Source organism: Balaenoptera ricei, chromosome 20 (assembly GCF_028023285.1).
Source record: "Balaenoptera ricei isolate mBalRic1 chromosome 20, mBalRic1.hap2, whole genome shotgun sequence".
Taxonomy (NCBI): Eukaryota; Metazoa; Chordata; class Mammalia; order Artiodactyla; family Balaenopteridae; genus Balaenoptera; species Balaenoptera ricei.
The window spans coordinates 53,839,946-53,859,948 of record NC_082658.1 but is presented as its reverse complement, the minus strand read 5'-3'; the positions used below and the strand labels follow the sequence as shown (position 1 = coordinate 53,859,948).

The 20,003-nt window shown below is 36.3% G+C and overlaps 1 protein-coding gene across 1 annotated transcript in view; it reads left to right on the top strand.

Moving 5' to 3' along the window:
- The window catches only part of RABEP1 (rabaptin, RAB GTPase binding effector protein 1), a 105,109-nt gene that overhangs the window by 30,836 nt on the left and 54,270 nt on the right, over positions 1-20,003 (top strand). Inside the window, exon 2 of the mRNA XM_059907727.1 lies at positions 6,208-6,336. Within this exon, the coding sequence (XP_059763710.1) occupies positions 6,208-6,336 (129 nt within the window). The remainder of the gene's footprint in view (positions 1-6,207; positions 6,337-20,003) is intronic.

Sequence of the window (20,003 nt, the reverse complement as noted above, 5' to 3'; positions counted from 1 at the left end):
GAGATAATGAATTTAGAAGTTATTAAAGGGTTAGGAGATGTTTCATCTGGAGAAGAAAGGAGAGGGCAAGTATAGATGTTAGATATTAGAAATTTTCCTTGCTAATTCTGTAGGCCAGAACTAAGATCTCTCAGGAAGATGATTTAGGGTCCTGTTACTAAAAACAGATATTTCTAACAGATGACCAATTGTCCAAGTAAAGGGGGAAAGATAATCTAAAATCTCTTAATGGTGGAATTGGCTACCCCATGAGGCAGTGAACTGAGTTATTAGATTTATGTTCATGTGTAAGCCATATGATCACACGTCTGTGTTGTTATAGAAATGGATTCCTGCATGAGTTAGGAATTGGTGGTTTTCAAACTATTTTAACCTCTCTCCACAGTAAGAAACACTTTTTTCATTGCAACCCAGTTATGAAATAACACATACCCATATTAAATGTGTTGCTGATATTTCCTATTATATTTTATTAACTTTAAAAAGCAGACTGCTGGGGCTTCCCTGGTGGCACAGTGGTTAAGAATCCGCCTGCCAATGCAGGGGACACAGGTTCGAGCCCTGGCCCAGGAAGATCCCACATGCCGCGGAGCAGCTAAGCCTGTGTGCCACAACTACTGAGCCTGCGCTCTAGAGCCCGCGAGCCACAACTACTGAGCCTGCGTGCCGCAACTACTGAAGCCCGGGCGCCTAGAGCCCGTGCTCCGCGACAAGAGAAGCCCCCACAATGAGAAGCCTGCACACCGCAACGAAAAGTAGCCACCGCTCGCCGCAACCAGAGAAAGCCCGCACGCAGCAACAAAGACCCAATGCAGCCAAAAAAAAATAAAATAAATAAAATAAATAAATTAAAAATAAATAAATAAATAAAAGGCAGATTGCTAATCACTAAATTGATGTAACAACTCACTAATGGATTGACATTTAGTTTGAAATACACTGGACTAGAATAATCTCTAAAATCCTTGCAACACTATGATCCTAATTATTCCCACTCAATTATGTAAACTAAAAATTAGACCCAGAAAATTCCACACTGCAAATGGCTAGAGGTTATTAGTTAATTTTGATCATTAACATCTCTAGGGAGGCTGAAAATTAGAAAATATTCTTGTGTCTTTTGATTCTTCCCACCTTTATCCTTGCCACCCCTGCTACCTCTCCCCCAAATCAGTCTTTTCCATCCTTAATTCTGCTTTTGCCCTTTTGAAGACTCTTCTTAATTAGTTTTTCATTATCTCATTTTCCACCTGAATTAAAATTTGGTGCCAGTTTGTTCTTTCATTTAATATTTTTCCTGGATTTATAACAACATTTTCAAGTCATTTACATAAACACCTAATCTTTACATGAGAAATAATTGACTTTCTTATTTGAAACCCATCATTTTAAAAGTATTATTATCTTTTATCTGAAATATTATGACGGGTAATTATTTAAGAGAGTTGCAAAAAAGAATAAAGAAAATAAGGATTTTCACTTTGGTTCACATAAGGAAGGCTAAGAAGACGTCTGTGTAAACTTCATCACCAGATGTTTTTTTGTTTTAGAATGGTTCATCTGAGTAAATGGACAAGGTAAAAGGATGCAGTTTCTTAAAGTTGCTAAAGTCAGAGTTTGGAGGATTATATGAAGTGAAATGACAACTTTCTATTATACTAAAGAATTTATGATTATCTTTAGTATTATGGAAAAAGTGATTCCCAAATGCCATATCTGTTTCCTCTAATATTGTAAAGTGATTGGTAATGTTAACCTGCTTGTGGACTGCTTTACTTTACTTTCTCTTTTCCCCTTCCTTTTTGAGGCATGCTAAGTAATTGTGGATTTACTTAATATTCTCTAAACAAAGCACAATTCAGTGGGTAGATTTACTGCAAATTATAATCATTTTTAGTAATTCCTCAAAGAGGCTGGACATGATTAGTTTTCAGAGTACAGGGAGAAGGTAGTTTGCTAGCTGGAAGGCCACTTCTGAAACAGAAGAGATTATTTATTTATTTATTTTTTGGCCACACCATGTGGCATGTGGGATCTTAGCTCCCTGACCAGGGATCGAACCCATGCTCCCTGTAGTGGAAGCTTGGAGTCTTAACCACCGGACCACCAGGGAAGTCCCGAGATTATTTTTTTAGAAAATTTATCTGTTTTAGCACATTGTTTGTCCTGGGAAAATATAAGTGTAGTTTTAAAAAATGACTATTTAGTGTGTTAAAATATTTTAAGACCACTGAAGTAAGTTATGTGCACTTTTTATGAGCAGAGAGATTGAGATGGAGCAATAAGATAAAATTATAATCAGTAAAACTAAAAAAAAAGATGAAGCACCTTATTATCTTTTAATTTAAACGCAATCAATGTAATTTATCCCTTTTTAAAAAAAATTACTTATTTTTGACTGCATTGGGTCTTCGTTGCTGCTTGCGGGCTTTTTCTCTAGTTGCGGCGAACGGGGGCTACTCTTCGTTGCAGTGCACGGGCTTCTCACTGCGGTGGCTTTTCTCATAGCGGGCCACGGGCTCTAGGTGCACGGGCTTCAGTAGTTGTGGCTCATGGGCTCTAGAGGGCAGGCTCAGTAGTTGTGGAGCATGGGCTTAAGTTGCTGTGTGGCATGTGGGATCTTCCTGGAGCAGGGGTGGAACCCGTGTCCCCTGCATTGGCAGGCAGATTCTTAACCACTGCATCACCAGGGAAGTCCCTAATTTATCCTTTTAATTATGCTTTGATTCAGAGTGGTTGCCTCTCTGAATATAATTTGGCATATTCTTGCCAGTCTTTTTTTAATACATATATTTTCCAAAGATCATATTATGTTATATCTAATTTTGTCTTAATCTTTTAATGTAATTTTTCTGACTTGATATTATTCCATTGGATGGGTGTACGTACCTACCATACTTAACAGTTTCATTTTAAAAGCCAGTGATACACAGGTTAAGACTTCTGAGTTTCAGGAACTGTTCAGATTCTTTTGTTCCACTGGAGTTATGCTTTTTTCTTTTTTCCTTGAAATAGGTGTTTTCTTGGATCTTGAACATTTTTAAACAGAAAGATTCTGATTGTAGTAATATTTGACCTAGACTGTATTTTTTTTCTTTTCCCATTGATAATGTCTCATCAAATTTAGTACACTTAGAGGAATGTAATAGTAGGACGCAGCTTGAGGCTTAAAGATATTTTTAAGTTATTACATATTTTCCCATTCATATCAAAATTAGGGAAGGAGATATACCTAAGAATTATTGAATATTTCCTTCATTTATTTGCCATATTATTCTTTTCTTTCTGTATTGTTGCTTAATTCAGACATTTTGGAAGGCAGCTATGCTCACCCCTGTACCACCAATGCAGACATTTTGAATAAATGATGTAATAATTTTTCCCTTTGTATGTCAAGCATTAAAAGAAGCCATTGCATAACATAGTGTTCTCCCTTTTTTTATTACTCAAACGAAGGTAGCAATATACAGAATGTGTGGAATGTTTAACAAAGGCTGAATACTAATAGCTCTCAGCTGTGAGTTACAGCAGGCTTAATATTGTTGAAGTTGGTGTTAACAGTTTGTCCGTGTTGATACATGGTAGTAGGGAAGGATATGAGCTGGAAGTCTAAATAAGCATGGAACTGAGTCAGAATCATGAGGCTGGAAGTGACTTCTGGTCTTTTGTCAAAGCCAGTTGATCACTCTGCTGTTTTCCCTTATTCATTAAAAAAAATTTTTATTTATTTATTTGGCTGCGCCAGGTCTTAGTTGTGGCACACGGGATCTTTAGCTGTGGCACGTGGGATCTAGTTCCCTGACCAGGGATTGAATCCTGGCCCCCTGCATTGGGAGTGTGGAGTCTTAACCTCTGGACCACCAGGGAAGTCTCTCCTTATTCATTTAGTATCAGTAAATCTCACTAGTTTACAGCTAACATCCTTTTTTTTCTATATGCCAGGCTAAGTGGTTTTTACATGAACTATTAGCTAGTTATTGTGAACTGCTCGTCACCACGTTAGAAAAATAATAAAGTATTTTGTGTGATGAGATCTGTTTTCAGTTTGATTTGTGGTTGGTTGCTCATGCATTATGATATAGGATATGCCTGTTTGTAAACTTTCTTACTGTCTTATGCAAGGTGAATTGGTTTTTCTACATATAGCAGTAGAGGCATTCTTGTAAAAAGCAGTTGTTTTGGCCTTTGTGTTGTAGAATTGCAGTATGTTAGAAGTACTTGAGGTGGAGTTAAAAAAAATTTGGGGGGGATTTTAAATTTTTTTATTAAGAAAACAAATAAGGGAGTTATTTGGTGTATCCTCAATGGGATCATGACTCCTGGAATTGAAATTTGTTCTGAATCGTGGAGAGAGGCAGCCAGACCTGTGGGTGTGGATGGCGTCTGAACTGTGGGTCAGAGCCAGGACAGCGTTGGGAGTATTGGAAACACACTTAATCTTTCTTGGCTGTAATTTTAAAGGCTGCATTTTAGTTTTTATTGATTCATTAGCCTTCGCTCCTAAATATAAATATAATGTTGAAAGGTATGGACATTTTGTGTGTGTGTGTGTGTGTATGTATGTGAGTGTGTTTTAGTAGAAGGTAGTAGTGGGTGGGAGTGTAGTTGTTAGGGAAAAGTAAGAACAGAGGGATCCTGCTTTTTCTTCTTTCTTTATTTTCCAGTGCCCTTCCTTAACCCATGTATTGATCAGTAGGTACCAGTAACTTTAAAATATTAAGTGGAAAATTTGCTTAATTTATTTAACAATTGGAATTGGACAATAAAAATACCAAGACAAGGAAATAGCACAGAGAACCCATTTCCTTCATGATTTCAAATGGTAAATATGAAATAACTGCACGTTTCCTCCTTCCAGTGGATTCTCCATCCTTGTCTTTCTCCGAAGGTTAGCACATGTTCAGATGACCAGATGTCATTCTTTGCTTTGACCTAAAGATCCTAGATGTTTGCTCCTCAAAATGACTCCTTACCTTTAATGACATGGAACTCAAAGCAACTGTCATTTCCTTTTTTTGCCATGGATTGCATCGATGCTGTTAGATCTGTAGCGGAGCTAGTCTGAAGATGTCATGGGAATGAACAAATAGTGGTTTTAGTTAATTGTTTATTATCAAAGGAGTTGTAGAGAACTTTGAAAAGCACATGGAAGAAATTAATGAGCCATAATTCTATTTCTCATAGACAAATCATTGGTGCATTTTTTCCAGTCTTTTTTCTGTGTGTTATAAAATTATAATCTCGATTAAATTGAATAATAGGTTGTGGGGGGAAGACCTTCAGAGATAATCTCAGATCATGGTTAAAATTTTAGTAAATCATCATTATCTGGGGGTGGCTCGTTGTAGGGAACTGAGACCTCTGCTGATCTAGGTAATCAGGCAGAGGTGTTAGTACTGATAAGTATCCCCTGGAGCGATTAGGGTCATAGCTTTGTGGCTAGGTTGCTGTTGGGGAAAAGGAGGAGGTCAGGGGTTTGGACTCCTGAATTTCCCTCTCCTTTCTTGAACCAAAAGACCCTCTGGGTTTGGTCAGGAAAGGTGTTTATATATTTAGCTGTGGCCAAATTATAGAGCCCCTGAAGTAAAAATGTGTCCCAATCCCTGCCATACCACAATCAAATTAATCTAAAAACCAGATAATCTCCCAGTCATTGAGAGTTCATACAGAATGTACGATTCTGTATCCTTTCTATATGAAAGGTTTCTTGATTATGATTTCAGTATAATGGTAATGAATCATCTTGAAATTGGGAGAGTGGTTCAGGCTGATATGGCTGTCCTAATCAGGGTGCCCTTTAGATTTTGCTCATAACACTTGAGAGAGACAGAAGCTAGCAAGATTGGTAGTGGGTTCATTTGTGGGGTAAATAGCCCAAATAATCCAATATTTAACGATTCTGTAAGTGGATTGACATTCTGTCAGTTATACAAAGGAACTTAGAAGCCTTCTTTTGGGAAATTTGCCTTATGCGATTCTCCATATACGTGCTGTTTCACTTTACATGATTCATTCACAATGTGTGTATTAAGTCTAGGAGAAGTGTCTTTTTTGAAAAAGTAGAATTTCCTAGAATATATTAGATCTTTGGAAGAAGGTTGACCACTTGTTTCAGTATAGAAATGTGTAGCCGCAATACTAATTTATTCTTGTAACTTAATTTATGAATAAAAGTTACTACTTGTTAACTAGTATTTTTCTTTCCAGTTTCTCTTCAGCAACGGGTAGCAGAATTGGAAAAAATTAATGCAGAATTTTTACGTGCAAAGCAGCAGCTTGAGCAAGAATTTAATCAAAAGAGAGCAAAATTTAAAGAGTTGTATTTGGCTAAAGAGGGTAAGTTTATAAGTCTTCCCCTAACCCCCATACTAAAACTGCCTTAAAATGTCAAGTTTCTTGGTAGTACAATGTTAATTTTATCATTGAATAAATCTTGATTTTATTTCTACTTGCATAGTATAATAGAAGCCTATTTAGAGGCTCGGGTTAATAATGAAATTGAAAAACAAGTTGAATAATGCATTATTCAGATATTCCTTTGTCTTTTGCCCTTGATGATATTTAAGATGGTAGGCTAGATAGTCCTGGGACACAGGACTTTCAGTCCCCTTAGCACTTGGGAGATAGCCCCGGGCAAATCAGGACTGTTGGCATTCTAATAATAGCCTTAGTCGTGTTATAGTAAAACTGACATTTCATGTAATCTTTCAACAAATGTTAATTATCAGTTAATATGTTTAATACCTACTTTGAGGTGGGCATTGTGCCTAGGTGCTGGGTATACAGAAGGGGCAAGATTCATGTGGCTCTTTTACTCATAGGAGTTGAACTCTACTGAGGAAAACAGATTAAGTAATAGTGAGTTGTTTAAAAAAAAAAAGCAAAGTGTATAAGGCAAATGTATGGGAGCATATCACGAGGGAGATCTACTCTGAAGGATGAGGGAAAGGGTTTACATTTTGGGTATTGACATAGGAAAGTATAGATAGGATTTCCACAGCCCTCTAGACCAGTGAGTGATTCTCAAAGTGTGATTGTGGAATAGCAGCATCAGCATTATTATCTCCTGGGAAACTTGTTAGAAATGCAAAATTTTGGATCCTACCCCAGATTTATTGAGCCAGACACTCTGGGATTAGGGTCTAGCAGTCAGTGTTTTAAGAAGCTCACCAGGTAATTCCGATGCACACCAAATTTTGGGAACCACTGTTCTAGTATAGACCACCAGCTCTCAAACTTTAAAGTGGATGAAAATCACCTGGAGAACTTGTTGGAACACGGTATGTTGGGCTGGAGCCTGAGAATTTGCATTTCTAATAAACTTGTAGGCGATTGCAGTATGGCCAGTCCAAGGGCCACAGTTTGAGAACCACTACTATCGACCAGTGATCCTTCAACTTTTCAGTTTATATACTCTGTAAAATGATTATATAAACATCTCTCACACCTTAAAAGTTTTTTAATTTTAAACGTAAAAAATTCGAAGGATGTAAATTCTATCGTATTGTTAATACTGACAATTTAAATTAAAACTTCATGCTTTTAAACATATCCAGTGGAATCAATCATAGTGATTTAATATCCATCACCATCCATTTAATAAAAAATACATGAATAAATTCTTAAGGAATTTTACATTTTTCTCCTCCTTGTGTTAGGTGTTTGTTTTTTTTTTAACATCTCCCTCAGAATTTTATTCTAAAAAGTGTTTTTTAGCACACAGACCTGAGTGTGCATCAGAATTTTACCTATAGGGTTTGTTAAAACAAAGATTGCTGGGCCGCACCCCCAGAGTTTCTGATTCACTAGGTCTGTGGGATCCTAGAATTTGCATTTCTAGAAAGTTACCAGGTGATGCTGATATTGTTGGTTCAGGGGCCACACTTTGAGAACCACCGGCCTAAAGTAATATTTTGTGCTTGAAAGCCATTAAAAAAAATTGGTCAGACATCTCTGCAATAAAAATATGCATGTAAATTCTTCTGTATTGAGATATCATTACAGTTAAAATACACAATTGATTACATAAATATTGTACACACTTAAAAAATAATTATTAAGTTGTAAAAATTATTGGAAATGCAGGTCTTATGAGATATATTGGTTCTCCCTCCCAATTAAGTCATTAACATCTGGTGAATATTATTAATGTCTAGAAAAAGGTATGTTTCTTTTTTTTTTTTTTAATAGATATAAGTTGGGAGTTCCCTGGTGGCCTAATGGTTAGGATTCTGGGCTTTCACTGCTATGGTCCAGGTTCAGTCACTGGTCAGGGAACTGAGATCCCACAAGCCGCACAGCGTGGCAAAAAAAAAAAAAAAAAAGATATAAGTTAAGCCCTTGATCTCATAAATAAGTAGACAGAAATAGAAGTGGTATTTTTTTTTTAAAATAGTGACTTTTATTCTCTTAACTCTTTCTGAATTACTTGTTAAATCACATAGTGCTCTAGCTTCAAAAATATTTTTATTCTATAGGCTGACAACTCAAATAGATCTTCTTTCAGTTTTGTTGAAATAGACTTTGCAATCCACATGACCTGCCAAAAGATTTGTTACCCAGTTATTAGTCATTCACTTTTTAAAAATAAGTTTATTTATTCATTTATTTCTGGCTGTGTTGGGTCTTCATTGCTGCACGCGGGCTTTCTCTAGTTGTGGCGAGCGGGGGCTACTCTTCATTGCGGTGTGCAGGCTTCTCATTGCGGTGGCTTCTCTTGTTGCGGAGCACGGGTTCTAGGCGCGTGGGCCTCAGTAGTTGTGGCATGTGGGCTCAGTAATTGTGGCACATGGGCTTAGTTGCTCCGCGGCATGTGGGATCTTCCCAGAGCACGGCTTGAACCCGTGTCCCCTGCATTGGCAGGTGGATTCTTAACCACTGAGGCACCGGGGAAGCCCAGTCATTCACTTTTTTGTTACTGACATTGATATTTTAAATTGTTCCTCTGGTTTGATATCACAGAGAAGTTTTTACACAGTAAGGTAGTGAACCATAGTAAAACTCAGGATGGGTGAAAGCCTTTCATTTGTTAAGTAGGGAGAAGGGTGTTAAGAAAAGGAAGGTGGGCAAAGAGACTCTACACATAAATACCCCTCTGTTTTAGGAAAGATTATTTATGGAAGTTGAGGATCTAGAGTTTGATTCCTTTAAAACAACATGTGCCTATGAATCCCTTGGAAAGTCTTTATGTACCCCCTCGGGTACATGTACCCCACTTTGAAGACCACTGTCCCGGAGTGGTGTTATTCAGACTGTATGTTGTAACTCACTGATGGATAGCAAAATTGAGTGCGTTGTGACCAGCAAGTTTTAAAAAGAAATGCAGTGGAAAATAACAGAGCACATTATTTACTTGGTAAGGTTAAGTAAATATAATTGAACAAAATTTTTTGTTTCAGTTACATATACACACGTATGTATAGAGTTGTGTGATAAAATATATTTTTTGCTGTGAATTGTGATAAAAGCAGTTTGAAAGCCACTGTTCAATAGGATGGAAGATGCCTAGGCCTCACAGAATTCAGCCCGTGGCTTAGAAAGGTTTACTGACTGTAGTGTGGGATGGGATTCTGTTTTCTCGTGGGTTGCAGGAGGGCTGGCTGTTCCCTGTTAATTTTGTTCCTTCATAGGATGACAAGGAGCTGGGAAAGCTGGTGTTCCTGTCTAGGCATGGTGGCAGTCTGCAAGGCACTGTGGAGGTTGGGATGAATGAAATATGGTTTTCATCTTCAAGAAAGTATAGTCTACTGGGGTAGATAACACATTTTGCACGCTATCATTGTTATTTGAATATATGTTGTTGTCCTGAGAAATGAGTTCTGTCCAGTTCTTCAGTATGTTCATGTGAATTTGTTAACATCTCCCTTTTAAATTTCGTTTTAACCTTGAATTGATGAAATACTACTTTAAACTCTGTGCAATGGTATGTTCTTGTCAGGGTGAGTGTAATACATTTTAGTGTGTATGTATGAGGTCGTGGCAGTATTTCCTGTAATGACCAATTCAAACTCACTGTGATACTAGCTAGTGGCATTCTCTTTTCTCTTCACTTTTCACAACCAATAATTCTGACGCTTGATCATCCTCTCTATACTTTTTTCTTTCAGTCTTTGCTTATCCAATAAATTCAAGTTTATCTTGTCCAAAGTTTGTTCATTTTGCTTTCTGTTTTTCTCTGTCCCCAAATAAAGATGCTAGGGTTTCCTTTGTTTCCTTATCTTCTTTGAAATTATAAAATTGACTTTTCTGTGAAATTCTGAAGAAATAAAAATGACTAAGAACCTCTCATTTCTGAAATACATTATCAATTGCAGTTTTATATCTCTAAGCAGCTTGTAATATGGGTTTGTTCAAAAACATGCCTGGTATGTTAAATTGCTTTGACTACATCTAGACCCAATGAATAATCTGTATGTGTACTATTGTATCTTTACTATCTGATGTTTTCAATGAACTTAAACTGGCCATAAAGAACAGGTGAGGTAACTTATTACAAAATTTCAAAGGGAATACTGTGATCCTTTTTAAGAGTTTTTGGTGTCATTTCTAAAGAAATTGCACAGTGTCTAAAAGGTAAATGTTGATTTAGTTTATGGCTTGGCTGTTGCCTGTATCATAATAAAAAACAAATTGAAAGATGTCCTCTAAAGCAGCAGCTCATATTATTGCATGCAGTATAAATCTAGTCTTCTATGATTGTCACAGGTGATAACAGTATAAGCCATGGTTTTGATGTGTTCAGTAGTCTTTGTTTTATCTTTCAGCAAACCAGGTCACAGTAACCCCAGAAGTCCAAACATTGGTGTTTTTCCCAATAAGAATAGCTTTTGCTTTGGCGTTGTAATAGCTGTGCTTTCATTTATTTGGAGAGTGGCTGAAATATAAGTGCAAATAGTAATGAGGAGTGCTAATAAAAGGGATTATTACCTCTTGACTCCTCTTACTGTCTGTTCCTGCCTTAGTACCCATTCTTTTCCCAGCTGTCTTCAACTGGGAATGTTATAAATATTTCTGAAAGTTTTGTTGCTTTTCTGTTGAACTTGAAAAAGGGATTTAGCTTTCAAAAAAAAGTTTTTGATTTAGCTCTCTGCTTTAACCAATTTCAGTACAAAGATTGGCACTGCAACAGTGTTTGTGTCTTGGAAATCCTCAATCTTGGGCAATGAGTAAGAGCCTGTTACACGAGGGAGCAAACAAAAGGCCATAGAGTTCTCAATTTGAAGGAGAATAGTAGAAATAGAGCTCATGTTAGTCACCAGAAGACAGTGGAATTTTCTAGTGGTGTTCAAAAGGATTTTGTGCATGGTTATAACATATATAAAGCTCTGATGCTAACTAACCAGAGCGATAGTTAAAAGCTAGGTTTAGGAAGATACTTATGGTTCAGATGCCTTAAGTTGGTACTTAAATATGGAAATAAAACTAGAGTATATTTTAAAAATTAAAAACCATTAGAAATCTTGGAAACAATAAATAAATTGAAATAAGGTAAGTAGATGGTTTAAATGGTAGACACAGATTTTAAAAATTAGAAAATGGTATTGAGGAGTTCTCCATCCCAGTGAGACAAAGAGAGAAATATCAAAGAGCAATTGACACAGAAGATGAGTTGAGTCTCCAACACACATCAAAAAGAATTCCAGGAGAAGAGAATGGAGGGAGTAGTAGAGAATATTTGAGGAGATAATAACTGAGATTTTTTTAAGCATTAAGAAACAGAAGTGAGTCCTCAACATAAATACTGAGCACCAAGTAGGGTAAATAATAGTAAATTCATACTTTGACACATCTTAAACTGTGGAACCTCAAGAATGAAAAGAAAATATTGAAAACTACCAGAGGGAAGTAATAATTATGCTGACAGGAGATACCACATAAGCAGAATAGATGCCTGGAGACAATGAAATAAGATCTTCAGAGTGCAGAGAAAAAGCAGTTGTCAACCTAAAATTTTATGTACAGCTAAATTATTTAAGAGGGAGAGCAAATAAGATATTTCAGGCATACAAAACCTGAGAGCATTTATCGCCCACATAAATCACCAGAAGAACTAGTAAAGATAACATTTACAAGAAAAGTAAACATAGAGGGAACATATAGGATATAAGAAACAGTACCAACCATAGAAACTAATAAATCTGACTATAAAAAACAAAACCAAGAAACTTCTGAGTTCATTTCAATTTTTTAAAAGAAGAAAATAAAACAAACGAGGCAATAATAACAAAATTGGAACTTATGGCAAACAGCATTGCAGGGATATAGAAGGGTATTTCACAATGAATGAAACAGTCTACAAAGAGAATGTAATAATCATGAACTTGTCTGTACCTAACAAAATAGCCATGGCATGTCATAAAAATACAAAAGGTAATAGAATTACAAGAAGTTGATAACTGCACACGTATGAGATGTTTAACATTATATCAATTGCTAGATCAAGCAGTAGGTAGATATAACAACTTTGAGCAACGGAATTTTAAAAAGTTTGATCCCCTAGGAATGATGCACCCAAGAAACTGAAAATATACATCCTTTTATATTCATAAGGAGCACTTAAAATATTGTGTATATCTCAAAGGAATACTCAACATATTTTAAAAGTCAAGCTACTACCATGTTTTGTTACCTATCACAGAAAGATTCTAAGCAACAGTGTAAATGTTTTTAAAAGTTTGGAAACTAAGAATGCATTCTTGTTGCTCATGAGTTCAAGAGGAAATCATAATGAAGATTGCAAAATACTTAGAATACAATGAAGATACTTGTGGGATGCAGCTAAAACAGTACTTTGAAAATAAGCTTATAACTTTAAAAACATTTATTAAAATTAATTTCTTAAAAGACATGAGGAATTGAAACTAAATGATCTAAATGTTCAACTCCAGAAGCTAGAAAAAAGAGTGAACCCAAAGGAAATCGAAGAAATAAAATAATAATAGAGGGCTTCCCTGGTGGCGCAGTGGTTGAGAATCTGCCTGCCAATGCAGGGGACACGGGTTCGAGCCCTGGTCTGGGAAGATCCCACATGCCGCGGAGCAACTAGGCCCGTGAGCCACAACTACTGAGCCTGCGCGTCTGGAGCCTGCGCTCCGCAACAAGAGAGGCCGCGATAATGAGAGGCCCGTGCACCGCAATGAAGAGTGGCCCCCACTTGCCACAACACACGAGAGAAAGCCCTCGCACAGAAACAAAGACCCAACACAACCATAAATAAATAAATAAATACATTAAAAAAAAAAAGAAACCAATGAAATAGCAAAGTTAAGAGTTAAGCTCAATAAAATCAAAAGCACATGTTTTGGATGAAAACTCTAATTTGAAAAGATACAAGTGTTCATAGCACTATATTTTTAAAAATTAAAAAAATATTTTTAATTGAAATATAGTTGATTTACAGTGTTACAGATACCACATGGTGTTTGTCTTTCTGTATCTGACTTACTTCACTTAATATAATAACCCTATTTAAAATAGCTAAGACATGGAAACAACCCAAGTGCCCATTAACAGATGATTGGTTTAAGAAGATGTGATATATAGAGATACACGCACACACACGCGCACACACACACACACACAATGGAATACTATTCAGTCATAAAAAAGAGTGAACTATTGCCATTTGCAGCCACATAGATGGACCTAGAGAATATCATACTAAGTGAAGTAGGTTAGAGAAAGACAAATATATGATATCACTTATATGTAGAATCTAAAAAATAATACAAACGAATCTATATACAAAATAGAAACAGATTCACAGACATAGAAAACACACTTAAGGTTACCAAAGGGGAAAGGGAGATGGGGAGGGGTACATTAGGCATATGGGATTAACAGGTAACAAACTACTATACATAAAATAGATAAACAATAAGAATTTACTATATAAAACAGGGAACTGTATTCAATATCTTATAATAACCTATAATGGAAAATAATATTAAAAAATATGTAACTGAATCACTTTGCTGTATACCTGAGACTAACACAATATTGTAAATCAACTATACTTCAACTTAAAAAAAAAACACATCTTTTGGTTAAAAAAACTAATAAAAAGGAGACACAATTACTGGTACAGTAGAGATGTGAAAACATAAGAGTACTGTGCATGTATGTCTATGCCAAAAAAAATTGTAAATTTAGATGAATAATTTTCTAGGAAATATGAGTTACCAGAATTACCTTAAATAGAAACTGAATAAACCATAACCATAAGAGAAATGGAATCAATAAACAGAATTCTTACTCACAAAAGGATGTCACAGGCATAAGTTTTATAGGCAGATTTTAAAAAATCTTCAAGGAAAATTTGTTCCTATCTTTTATATACTATGTTAGTAACAAGAAAAAACTAGAGAGCTATCCACTTCATTTTGTGGGATTAGTACAGCGGAAGCAGTAATACTAGTGTACCAATAAACCAGTCTTGTTTATGACCATAGACTTTAAAATCCTAAATAAAATTGACTTCAGGGACTTCCCTGGTGGTCCAGTGGTTAAGACACTGTGCTTTCAATGCAGGGGGCGCGGGTTTGATCCCTGGTCAGGGAACTAAGATCCCACATGCCACACGGTACAGTAAAAAAATTTTTTTTAAAAAATTGATTTCAGCAGAGTATTAAAACATAGTGTATACCGTGACCATGTGTACTAGGAGCACAAGGATAGTTTAACATTGCAACATCTATTGATGTAACTCACTGCATTAACAAATGAAATGAGAAAAACCAGAAAGCACATTCAGTAAAAGTTAATACACTAGTAATATGAGTTCATACTAGTTCCTAGCAAATGAGGAATTGAGGGGCCTCTCTGTTTCTATTAGAAACTAATAGAATATATTATACTTCATGATAAAACAAGACAAGAAGGCCTATTGTCAGTACTTTAATTCATTTTAGTACTGTAGGTCCTCCTAGCCAATGCAATAAAATAGAAAGAAATAAGTTATAAAATTTGGGAAGTTAATGATAATTTTGTCTCTGTGGAGTCCATATGATTAACAACATAGAGGAACCAAGAGAATCCACACTATTAGAACTAAAGAGAGTCATCAGCATTGTTGGAATGAAGATCAATATAGAAGAATCAATAATGTTTCTCCATATCAGTAACAACTAGAGAAGTAAAAGAAGAAAAAGCAACCCTGAAGTAAATAAAAGACAAAAAGAAAAACAAAATCATAATCCTTAGTCACTTGGGAATAAGTCTAAACAAAGGTGTGCAAAACTTTTATAGAGGAAAGTTATAAAACAGTGTTAAAGGACATAAAAGAAAGCCTGAATAAATGGAATGAGATACCATGTTCATAGGTGGAAAGACTTCGTGTTGTAAAGATGCTAACTCTCACTTCAATCTATAAGTTCAGAGCAATTCCAGTGAAAATCTAGTTTTTTCCCTTATGGATCTTCCAGACTGTCTTCAGATTTACAAGGAAGAACAGGCCCAAGAAGATGGTGACCCACTATAGGTAACTGCCAATTTATAGGAAATGCAAAGAAAAAAGGAACAAGTTCATCTATATTATAGGTATGTAGTTAGCAAATCCACACTGTGCGAAGTTCTACAAGACAACCTAGTTTCCTCAACAAATAAAGTACAAGGAGAAAAGAGATGGAGGGGGAAACCTATAGATTAATAGAGACTTAAGATATATATCAACTGGCTGTAGTATATGGACATTTTTGGATTCTGATTCAAAGAGCTGAACTGTTTTTAAAAAATTAGACAAGTGGAAATTTCAACACTGGTTTGATGATATTCAGGTATTGTTAAATTTGTTCAGGTGTGAAAATGGTCCTTATAAAGTGAAATAAGGCAGTCAGAAAAAGACAGTATGATTCCACTTATATGAGGTGTCTAGAAAAATTAAACTTAGAGAAAGAAAGTAGAATGTGGTTGCCAAGGGCTTAGAGGAGGGGGGAAATAAGGAGTTGCTGTTTAGTGGGTATAGTTTTAGTTTTGTAAGATGACAAGTTATGGAGATTGGTTGCACAACAAGGTGAATAACGTAACACCACTGAACTGTACACTTAAAAATGATTAAAATGGTAAATTTTATGTTATGTGTACTTTTTAAAAATGGTCTTTATCTTTTAGGGTTACATACTGAAATATTTATGGGTAAATGATAGTTTGAGAGGTCCATTTCTAGAATGGTAATATGAGGAGCTCCACAGACCCACTGCCCAGCAAAACTTGGGAAAATTATTTTAAAGAACAACCATTTAAAGTCTCTAGAAGTAGTCCTAAGGCATACAGCAAATGAAATATTTTTCCAAGAAAATCTGTTAAATCTTGGTAAAAACAGAGTCTGGGACATTTGATCCATGAACCACTTCCTCCTCCTTCCCTCACAGCCTGGTGTGATGGAAACTGCACTCCAGGCAGGTGATGCTGGGAACACAGGTCTCCCTCTCTCCTGAGTTCACAGTTGAGGACCATAGAACTCCCCCCACCCCAGCCACTTGTTGTAGAGGATAAGTATCAGTTGAGTGTGGCCAAGAGATCTGGAGCTCTTTTCTTCCCTCTGGCCCCTACTCCTTAGGATGCAGGCTCTAACTTGGGTGCTGCATACTGAGAATATTGGGGCCCTGATAGCCTTTGCTGTAATTGGTTGTTGGGTCGAGGTTCTATGCTGGGAGAAGCAAGCCAAGGAGATCAGAGGCTACCACTTCATTTCCCACCACTCAGTGCCCTGTTCCTAAAGCAGATATATCACTCAGAGAGCACCAGCAAGTAAGTATAGAGTTTGACAGATGGATGTGGGTCAGGGAAAGAGATACTCAAAAGGGAGCCCTGCAAAAACTGTTGTCATCCCAGAGTGACTCTGCACATGTCCAAAGCTGTACCTTCTGAGGAGCAACATCAGAGGTTTCACACTACAGGAGTTGGAGGAAGTGGGAGAGAGGAAATAGACTTTACTAAAATCCAGTCAACCACCAAACAAACAGCAGACAACAGTAACAAGCTGGTAAGGGAGTGGGGCTGAACCAGTAGTAGAGTTATTGCAGTGTATTACCAAAAATGTTTTCAAACAAAAAAAAATTAGGAGAAACTGTGGCCCATACAAAGGAAAAAAAGCATGCAGTCCGTGTGAGGGTGACCAGATGTCAGATTTAACAGACAGAGACTTCAAGGAAGTCATAAGTACATTTTATTTTTTAAATTTTATTTATTTATTTATTTTTGGCTGTGTTGGGTCTTCGTTTCTGTGCATGGGCTTTCTCTAGTTGCGGGGAGCGGGGGCCACTGTTCATCGCGGTGCGTGGGCCTCTCACTGTTGCGGCCTCTCTTGTTGCGGAGCACAAGCTCCAGACGCCCAGTCTCAGTAGTTGTGGCTCACGGGCCCAGTTGCTCTGCGGCATGTGGGATCTTCCCAGACCAGGGCTCGAACCCGTGTCCCCTGCATTGGCAGGCAGATTCGCAACCACTGCGCCACCAGGGAAGCCCCCATAAGTACATTTAAAGAGCTGAAGAAAACTATGCTTAAAGAAGTAAAGTGTGACAGTGTTTTCATCAAATAGAGAATATCAATAAGGAGAAATTGTAACAAAGAACCCAGTGGAAATTCTGGGGTTGAAAATTATAATAACTAAAATGAAAAATTCACTATAGGAGCTCAACAGTAGATTTGAACTGGCAGAAGAAAGAATTTATTAACTTAAAGATAGGTCAGTTAAGATTATCCAGTCTGAAGTACAGAAAGAAAAGAGAAAAATGAAGAGCCTCGTAGAAATGTGGGACATCATTAAATATGTCAGTAAACATGTAATGGGAGTGCTAGAAAGAGAAAAGAGACGAAAAGAAAAAATAATTGAAGAGGAAATGGATGAAAAATTTCCAAATTTGATGAAAAGCAGTAAACTGCACATCTAAGAAGCTCATTGAACTCCAAGTAGGATAGAGATGTGCAAAGAGATCCACACAGAGACACATCATAAGATTAACAGCTGACTTCTCATTAGAAACAATGGAAGCAAGAAGGCAGTAGGATTACATTTAAAATGCTCAAAGGGGGGGAAAAAAAACTGTTAACCAAGAAGCCTATATATAGCAAAAGCATCTTTCTAACATGAAGATGAAATAAAGATATTCTCAGATTAAAAAAAAAAACAGAATTTTTTTCTTAGCAGACTGCCTTATAAAAAATACTAAAGGAAGTTCTTCAGTTGAAAGCAAGTAATTATAGACAGTAATTTGAATTCACATGAGAAAAACAGAGTCCCCAGTAAAGGTAATTGTGTATTTTTTATATGTATGTGTGTGTGTGTGTGTATATGTGTGTGTGTGTGTGTGTGTATATATATATATATATATATATATATATATATATATATGCATAAAATACATATGTACATATATTTATATTTGCTTTATTGAGCCCATAGCATATGGAAATTTAATATATTTGCCAATATCAGCACAAAGGAGTTGGATGGGAGGAAAGCTATATTGGACTAAGGAAATGACACCAGATAGTAATTCCAACCCACAAGATCAAGTGAAGAAAGCCAGAAATGGTATATAAGAAGGGCGATATAACAGATGGTATAAATATATACTTGGTCTCCTTTCTTTTCTCAGATTTTTAAAGACAATTATATGAAGCAATAAGTATAGCAATGTATCACTGGGTGTATAACATATGTAGGTGGCAGTGTATATAACAGTAATCGCATAGACATGGAAAAAGGGAAGAGAGCTATAGAGGAGTAACATTTCTATGTTTCATGGGTATTAGGGTTATACAAATCTGAAGTAGATTCTGTTAATATGTATATGGTAATAGGACTTCCCTGGTGGTCCAGTGGGTAAGACTGTGCTTCCAGTGCAGGGGGCCCGGGTTCGATCCCTGGTCGGGGAACTAGATCCCGCATGCATGCTGCAGCTGAGAGTTTGCATGCCGCCACTAAGAGGTCCGCATGCTGCAACTAAAGAAAAGATCTTGCATGCCACAACGAAGATCCAGCATGCTGCAACTAAGACCCGGCGCAGCCTAAATAAATAAATAAATATTAAAAAATAAAATAGATGTACATGGTAAGCCCTAGAGCAACCACTAAAGAAATAACACAAGAAAATAGAATGAAACAATTTTGAAAGGAATTAATATGTTACATTAGAAATTATTCACTTAAGTCAAAAGAAAGCAGTGAAAGAAGAACAGGAGCAAAAGGACATAAGATACAGTAAACAGAAGTTGCAAACTTAAATCCAACAATATTGTGATATTAATAGTATTAAATGTGAATGGATTAAAGAATCCAAACAAAAGGCAGAGAGTTTCAGAGTGGTTAATAAAACAAGATCCAACTATATGCTGTCTAGTTGATACATTTTAGATTCAAAGATACAAATAGAGTGAAAGTGAAAGGCTGAAAAAAATGTATTTTGCCTACAGCAACAATAAGAAAGCTGGAAAGGCCATACTAATATCAGGCAAAATAGATTTTAAACCAAAAAATGGTAGTAAAGAATGACATTTTATAGTGACAAAAGGACCGATCCATCAGGAAGACAAAATAGTTACATACACATCTAACTACAGAGTCCCACAATACAGGAAGCAAACTGACAGAAATGAAGGGAGAAATACACAGTTTGACAATAAGAGTTGTATTTTTCAGTATTCCACTTTCATTAATGAGTAGAACAATAAGGAGAAGCTCAACAAGGAAGTAGAAGATTTGAGTATAAAAGGATTGATAATACAGTGTTTGTTCTCTGACCACAATGGAATGAAATTTGGGAAACTCAGAAATATGTGGAAATTAGGTAATACACTCCTGAGTAGTCAATAGCTGGAAGAGAAGTCACAAAGAAAATTAGAAAATGCTTTGAGATAAATGGAATTTTAGACATACCATTCCAATCCTTATGAGATGCAGCTACATCAGCCCTTAGACATATGTAACTATAAATGCCTGTATTAAAAATGAAATATTTCAAATCACTAATCTTTCACATTAAGACACTGGAAAAGGTGTTAATGA